Below are 8,418 nucleotides of genomic sequence, written 5' to 3' on the forward strand. Positions count from 1 at the left end.
GGTCTCTGTGGAGTTATTTTCCACAGATTGGCTTTACCTGCCTTAAGGTTGATAGATGCTACGTTGTAGGAATTTTATAAATTCTGTTGTATTGTAATCCACTGCCGCATATTTGTCTAGTGCCATCCACTGGTCACCGACCAGCTCCACAATGAGGGAGTCTCAGACAGACATATAAAAATACACACATAGAGACATAAACAAATGTACATGCAAGGGCGTGCACACATAGAAGATGGAATCCCAGTATAGGACTGAGATTGTGCATCAAGATGCAGAGAGACAGACACCGATGTACAATGCAGGTACACATGGAGGCACTGTACATGGTCACCTCTCTTTGAGGATACATAAAAACTTCAGCGAGACATCTCTGTTCCCCTGCTCCCTGTGAGAGTGTTTCTTTTTATTATCAGATCTCAGTGGTATGTTTATGGGAATCTGAACCTGGTGAATTAGTTCCTTGTAATGAAAGGAAGGAACAGCTGACAGTAGCTGGGAGGCCCTGCACGACAGAAGAGTTTGGAAACAAAGTCTGTCTCCAGGGAAATGTCAAACACAAGCTGAGTGTGTACATCCCCAGGCACTACCAGGAAGCAGAAAATCTGATCCTGCTTAAACTCAGGTCATGGCCATTTCTTCAAAGCTAAGTGAACGCTTAGAAATGAATGATTTCAATTAAACACCTCACTATATTTTGTTACAATGTATTTCTTTACATTTTTCCAAAGGCCTGCTTAAGCAGTTGTGTGTGCCAGCCTCTCATTGGAGCATCCAGCGTGAGGCAGAGCTTGTCAATGTTCTCATGGCTCAAGAAGGGAGCTGTAGCCTGAGAGTATATCTGGAGGACACAGGAGAGACCTTCAAATTGAAGAAGTGTCACAGCAACATGACGATAGGGGAGCTGAAGACCGATCTGGAGCTGGTAACTGGAATCCCTATTAACCTGCAAAGGCTCTACTACATTGATGAGGGTAAGACCTTTGGTTGGCATGACTACACCCCACCCCAATCGACTGTGTGCAAGGTCAGCTGCCGGAGGATTATCTTCTCTAGTTACCTGTACCTGTCATGTGACCCCTTCCAACAATCGCCCATTAGTTGGCCAACCTGTCTGTCTAGCAAGCCAATTAGAAAGCAAACAGAGTGCATGACACTCTCAAGCTATTGTTTGATTCCTGATTGTTCATTAGGCAGCCTTTTATTGCCCTGACCTGTATAAGCAGTAAAAGGGACCTAAGGACCAACTTCTTCACACAGAGGGTGGTGCGTGTATGGAATGAGCTGCCAGAGGAAATGTTGGAGTCTGGTACAATTACAATGTTTAAGAGGCATCCGGATGAGTATATGGAGATAGCAAGATTCTGAAGAAGGATCTCAACCTGAAACATCAACTTTCCTGCTCCTCTGACGCTGCCTTGCCTGCTGTGTTCCTGCAGGTCCACACTGTTGTCTGTTGATGAGTATATGAATAGGGAAAGTTTAGAGGGATATGAGCCAAATGATGGCAAATGTGACTAAATTAATTTAGGATATCTGGGTAGCATAGATGAGTTGAACCAAAGAGCCTGTTTCAATGCTGTATCAGATTTATGACTCAATAACTACCCTCTGTGTTCTATGACCAAGCCAATTTTGTACCCAACCTGCCTCAAAGACTCTATCTGAGATAACAAAGTGTGAAGCTGGATGAACACAGCAGGCCAAGCAGCATCTTCGGAGCACAAAAGCTGACGTTTTGGACGTAGATCCTTCGTCAGAAAAGCTTTTCTGGTGAAGGGTCTAAGCCTAAAACGTCAGCTTTTGTGCTCCTAAGATGCTGCTTGGCCTGCTGTGTTCATCCAGCCCCATACTTTGTTGTCTTGGATTCTCCAGCATCTGCAGTTCCCATTATCTCTCTCTTCTCCCTTTCCTCCCTCAGTTGTCCTTGTGTACTTTCAATAGTGTCATGCCTCGAATGATCCCAAGTAAAATGGCCTCCAAGATCTTTATAGCCTTGGGTTACATGTGTGCTGCAGCAATGCGATGGTGAGCATGCCTCTTTATGGTATAATGACTCAGTCACCTTTCTGAGTGCCAAAAGGCAATTATACGCTCTTGAGCACTTTCTCATGACTGAAAGATTCATTTTTCTGTTACGCAGGGAAGACTCGAAGCTTACATCCCAGCAACCAATCAATTACTCTCGGCTGGTTTTAGGGGTATTAACCCAAGGGCAGAAAATGAACTATGTTTCCCATGCCAGATGGTGCCATTGGCTCCTAGTGAATATGTAGGTGAACAGAGTGTCAGCTCAACCTCTCACTTGAAAGGAGGCAGCTTCAAATAATCTCGCAGGATGGTCTAGTATTAGTCCAAGCAAAGTGCACTGCACAGTATCAGGATCAGTTGTCTCTACTTTTTGATGTGTCAATGATTTGTGTTTTGTTAACGCTAACTTGGTTTGTATGTTTTCTGCAGGGGAAATGCCTGACAATGCTACATTAAAATACTATGGTGTCGTAAAAAATTCAACTATAAAAATGAAAACCTGGCTTCAAGATGGTTGGCGAGAGCTGCTGTATGCAGCTGCACACGGCGATATTAATGAGGTACCGCTGCCTGGTACACGATAATACATAATGCAACAAACATCATCCAATTCAGCCATTGCAAATATGGCAGAATTAGATAAAGAGTAAAGTTCACTCAACACTGTCCCCATTAAACAGGAGCCCCAGTGTGAGTGTGTGTGTGTGTGTGAAAGAGAGAGAGAGACAGAGAGAGAGAGAGAGAGAGGTGGGGGAGGTGGTAGGGAGTTAGATGGAGATTAAAGCTACCTTGACTCTTTTAAATGGCAGGTAATGTTTAAAGGCTCCCATTAAACACTCTAAGGACAGGTACAGTACAAAATTAAATACAGAGTAAATTTCCTTCACACTTTCAAACCTAAAATACCCTTTACACCATCAAATATTCTCAGAACAGGTACACCACAGGGTTAGATACAGAGTAAAGCTTCCTCTACACTGCCCCCATCAAATCTCTCGGGACAGGTACACACAGATGGTATAGATACAGTGTATAGCTCCCTGTACTCTTTTAAAAAGAAAGTAATGTTGCTTCTATATTGTTCCCATCAAACACTCTGAAAACAAGTAGAGCATGGGGTTAGGAACAGAGTAAAGCTTCCTCTATTCTTACAAACTGAAAGCTTTCTCTACATCATCTCCATCAAACATCCCTAGGACAGGTGCGCCATGGGGTGAGATACGGAGTAAAGCTGCCTGTACACTGTCCCCAACACATACTCCCAAGTCATTTGCCATCCTTCCCAATGACTTAGAAACTGTTGCTGTGTCAGTTAGCAGCTTGTTCCTTCAGAAATTCATTTTCCTGAATCACTTGAGTAGCTAGAGCATCGCTTGGTTTCTGCCCTCTCGGCGTCTGCCCTCAGTTTCTGACATAAGATATTGGAGCAGAATTAGGCCATTCAGTCCATTGAGTCTGCTTCACAATTCAATCATGGCTGATATATCTGGATGTGAGTTTGCTTGCTGAGCTGGAAGGTTAGTTTTCAGACGTCTCGTCACCATTCTAGGTAACATCATCAGTGAGCCTCCGACGAAGTGCAGTTGTTATGTCCCGCTTTCTATTTATCTGTTTAGGTTTCCTTGGGTTGGTGATGTCATTTCCTGTGTTGATGTCATTTCCTGTTCTTTTTCTCAGACAGTGGTAGATTGGCTCCAAATCAATGTGTTTGTTGATGGAGTTCCGGTTGGAATGCCATGCTTCTAGGAATTCTTGTCCATGTCTCTGTTTGGCTTGTCCTAGGATGGATGTGTTGTCCCAATCAAAGTGGTGTCCTTCCTCATCTGTATGTAAGGATACTAGTGATAGTGGGTCATGTTTTTTTGGCTGATATATTTCTCCTGCCTTCTCCCTATAAACATAGATCCCCTTACTGGTAAATAACCTATCTGTCTTTAAATACACTCAATGATTTGGCATCCCCAGCCCTCTGTGGCAATGTGTTCTACAGATTCACCACCCTCTGCCTGAAGAAACTCCTCCTCACCTCAGTTTCTAATAGGTTGTCCCTTCACTCTAAAGCTGTGTCCTTGAGTCCTCGTCTCTCCTATTAGTGGGACATCTGCTCTGTCCAGGCCACTCAGTATTCTATAAGTTTCAATCAGATCCCCCTCATCCTTCTAAAATCCACTAAGTTAGACCCTGAGTCCTCAACTGCTCCTCATATGACAAGCCCTTCACCCCAGGGACCATTTTTGTAAGCCCACTTGGACCCCCTCCAACACCGGTACATCCTTTCTTAGATACAGGGCCAAAACTGCTCTCAATATTCCAAATGCGGTCTGTCAAGAGCTTATACACCCTCTGTAGTACATTCCTACATATCACAGCTCTCCTGAAACAAATGCTCAGATTTGCTGTCCTAATCACCATGCGAACTGCACATTAATCTGAACAGCATCTTGAACTAGAACTCCCAAGTCTCTTTTATCTACAGTTTCTGAAAACTTGCCCTATTTGGAAAATAGTCTCCATCTCTATACTTCCTAGTGAAGCAAACAACCTCACATTCTCCGTTACTATATTCCATCTGTCACTTCATTGCTCACTCTCCTAGTCTGCCCTTCTGCAGCCTTCCTGCTTCCTCAACACTACCTGTCCGTCTTTGTGTCCTCTGCCGTTGTAGCGACAACATCAGGAATACTGTCTGTCTCCTTCTCTCTTTGTTTTCTCCCATCCTCTTTCACAGGGACTTTGTGCCAGAAGACAGTCAGAGTTCTTTTTATTCACTCAAAATGAGGGCATCACTAGGCCAGCATTTATTGCCCATCCCCAGTTGCCCAGAGAGCAGTTAGGAGTCAACCCTATTGCTGGTGTGTGGCACATGTCGGCTTAGGGAGCCACTTAGGCCAAGGGGCAATTAGGGATTGTCAACAAATGCTGGCCTTGCCAGTGAAATGCACATCCCAGAAAAGAATAAATAATTCTAAAAATCTCATTGTGCTTACAAAGCTGATGACTGTGTGATGTGATTGAGAAGAGGGAAACTCCTGAGACCAAATTCTGCAACATTTGGAGGGAAGACCTTGCATTTATAGAGTGTCTTCGACAAAAATCAAGGCATCCCAAAGCTCTTCACATCTAATTAAGTACCGTTGAGGTCTGATCACTGTTGTAACGTGGAAAACTCAGCAGTCATTTCTCACGAAGCTTGATCCCACAAATAGCGAAGTGCTAATGAGCAGAACCATGTACTGAAGTGATATTAAGTAAGGAATAAATATTGCCTGAGTTATTAGTCAGTCTCCCAAAGTCTTCTTCCAAACAGTGCCATGGGATCTTTTATGTGCTAATAGAGACCTGGATTAATATCTTGTCAGAAACAGCCATCCAGTGGCACAGCAATCCCTCCAATGTCAGGTTAAACTTGTTAGAATGTAGAGAAGATATTTTTCAGCCAGACAGTGGGAGAAATTCGAATATGTCTATGGGCCAATTATTGGTAAGTGAGATTAGTGTCAGTGGATAGGTCAGAGCAGACCTAATGAGCTGAAGGGTCTCTATGCATCTGTGTAACTCCACAGTAAATGTCAACCCACAACTTTAAAGAGCATCAGTGTATGGAAATGCCATAATCTCAAAAATCCCCTCTTCCTCTACCAATTTGGAATAATGTGATCATTCCTTCATTGTCACTCTTCTAACAGCCCTCTGGGTGCCTATACCACATGGACTGCAATGCAACAAGAAAGCCCACAATCAACTTCTCATGGTTCATGGTTCATGGTTCATGGTTCATGGTTCATGGTTCATGGTTCATGGGGTTGGGAACTTAATCCTGGCCTTACCAATGGCAGCTATATCTCAAAAGTGAATACAAAGAAGCAAGTGAGTGAGTGAGCTTTGACTTGGTTGATGATTTTCATTGACTTGCAGTTAATATCACTCGGAGTGACCACCGACACTAAGTACTCCACTCCATATTCGAGGAAACTGAATGCCAGACAAAAGGAGGCCTGGATTGCAGAACGTGCTTTTGTTGCACTCTTTATTGCTGCTCACAGGGGCCACGTGAACACTGTCAATTTTCTTCTGATGAATGGTAAGGACAACATAGATCATATCATAGATTTGCTTCAATGCAGAAAGAGGTCATTCAGCCCATTGAATCTGCATTACCCTTCAAAGAGCATCCCATCCAGACCCACCCTAACCCTGCAATTCCACATGGGGCTTTTACCGTGGCTAACCCACCTAGCCTGCACATCCACGGGCATTATGGGGCAATTTTTTTACTGTGGTCAAGTCAATACTGAACTGCCCCCTGAAATGGTCCCAGCAGAACAGGTGACACCCAAATCTCTCAAGAGAATATTTTTCTAAAACTCGAGGACCCAAATCCTCACAAATATCTTTTTAAGCATATTGTTGAAATTGTTAAGTAGCCACCGACATAATTGAACCGAACCTGTGACCTCTACAACGTGACTGAATGGTGATCTACAAATCACCTCAGTATTCACCCACAATCCTTTCAAATGCAACTTTTCTTGTATCAATCTTGGGTCTAGGATTCTGTGTTTGCTGCTATTCTTGCTCCTACTGAGATTGATAGGTTTTGGTTGCACTAGTGAGGAATAAAAAGAAAAGGTGGACGAGCCGCAATCTCACTGAACTGACAGAGAAAGCTCAAAGGGACTGGTCCAATGCTGCTACATTCAGAACCTTGTCTGCACATTCTGCTCTGTTTACTCACTGCTCCATTCACGTGTTCCTATGGTCCACATTGCTCAACTTGGGCATTTGTGTGTTCACATGCCCCTATGTACATGTGCACATTATGCTTTGTTCACATGCAATGTACACATGGTGCCATGTACGTGTTTTTTCTGTTCACGTGCTGCTGAATTCACATGTTCCCTGATCGTCAGGTACCCTTATGTTCATGCTCCTATGTATATGTACCGCTCTGTTTATGTGTTCTCTGCTCAAATACCCCTCTATTCAAATGCCCCTATCTTCATGTGCTCATGAATGGACCTTCCTCCTCCTCCCTTCCCTCCTCCCCTCCCCCACTCCCCTCCCTTCCCTCCTCCCCTCCCCCACTCCCCTCCCTCCCTCCTCCCCACCCCCACTCCCCTCCCCCCCATCACCCCACCCCTCCCCCCACTCCCCTCCCCCCTTCTCCCCCACTCTTCTCCCCCCACTCCCCCCCCTCCCCTCCCCCCTTCTCCCCCACTCTTCTCCCCCCACTCCCCCCCCTCCCCCTCCCCCCTCTCCCCTCCCCCCTTCTCCCCACCTTCTCCCCCCACTCCCCCCCCTCCCCTCCCCCCTTCTCCCCTCCCCCCTTCTCCCCCCACTCCCCCCCCTCCCCTCCCCTCCCCCCTCTCCCCCACTCTTCTCCCCCCACTCCCCTCCCCTCCCCCCCCTCCCTCCCCCTTCTCCCCCCCTTCTCCCCCCCCTCCCCTCCCCTCCCCCCCTTCTCCCCACTCTCTCCCCCCTTCTCCCCCCACTCCCCTCCCCCCTTCTCCCCCCTTCTCCCCCCACTCCCCTCCCCCCTTCTCCCCCCTTCTCCCCCCACCCCACTCCCCCCTTCTCCCCCCCACCCCCCTCCCCCCTTCTCCCCCCCACCCCCCTCCCCCCCCACCCCCCTCCCCCACTCCCCCCCACCCCCCTCCCCCCACTCCCCCCCCCCCTTCTCCCCCCCACCCCCCTCCCCCCACTCCCCCCCCCCACCCCCCTCCCCCCACTCCCCCCCCCCCTTCTCCCCCCCACCCCCCTCCCCCTTCTCCCCCCCACCCCCCTCCTCCCCCCACTCCCCCCCACCCTTCTCCCCCCACTCCCCTCCCCCCACTCCCCTCCCCCCACTCCCCTCCCCCCTTCTCCCCCCACTCCCCCCCACTCCCCTCCCCCCACTCCCCTCCCCCCCACTCCCCTTCCCCCTTCTCCCCCCACTCCCCCCCACCCTTCTCCCCCACTCCCACTCCCCCCACTCCCACTCCCCTCCCCCCACTCCCCTCCCCCCACTCCCCCCCCCTTCTCCCCCCCACTCCCCCCCACCCCCCCTCCCCCCTTCTCCCCCCCACCCCCCTCCCCCCTTCTCCCCCCCACCCCCCTCCCCCCTCCCCCCTTCTCCCCCCACTCCCCTCCCCCCACTCCCCTCCCCCCTTCTCCCCCTCTCCCCCCCTCCCCCCTTCTCCCCCCACTCCCCCCCACCCCCCTCCCCCCCTCCCCCCCTTCTCCCCCCACTCCCCCCCCACCCCCCTCCCCCCTTCTCCCCCCCACCCCCCTCCCCCCTTCTCCCCCCCACCCCCCTCCCCCCTTCTCCCCCCACTCCCCTCCCCCCACTCCCCCCCACCCCCCTCCCCCCACTCCCCCCCACCCTTCTCCCACTCCCCCACTCCCCCC

At 49.1% G+C, this 8,418-nt stretch overlaps 1 protein-coding gene across 1 annotated transcript in view; it reads left to right on the forward strand.

Moving 5' to 3' along the window:
* Positions 1–584: 584 nt before the first annotated feature.
* The window catches only part of LOC125461603 (ankyrin repeat domain-containing protein 60-like), a 16,569-nt gene continuing 8,735 nt past the window's right edge, over positions 585–8,418 (forward strand). Inside the window, exons 1-4 of the mRNA XM_048550528.2 lie at positions 585–625; positions 732–974; positions 2,461–2,591; positions 5,947–6,112. Coding sequence (XP_048406485.1) covers positions 806–974; positions 2,461–2,591; positions 5,947–6,112 — 466 coding nt within the window. The 5' untranslated portion in view covers positions 585–625; positions 732–805. The remainder of the gene's footprint in view (positions 626–731; positions 975–2,460; positions 2,592–5,946; positions 6,113–8,418) is intronic.

The sequence above is a fragment of the Stegostoma tigrinum genome, chromosome 19 (assembly GCF_030684315.1).
Source record: "Stegostoma tigrinum isolate sSteTig4 chromosome 19, sSteTig4.hap1, whole genome shotgun sequence".
Lineage (NCBI taxonomy): Eukaryota > Metazoa > Chordata > Chondrichthyes > Orectolobiformes > Stegostomatidae > Stegostoma > Stegostoma tigrinum.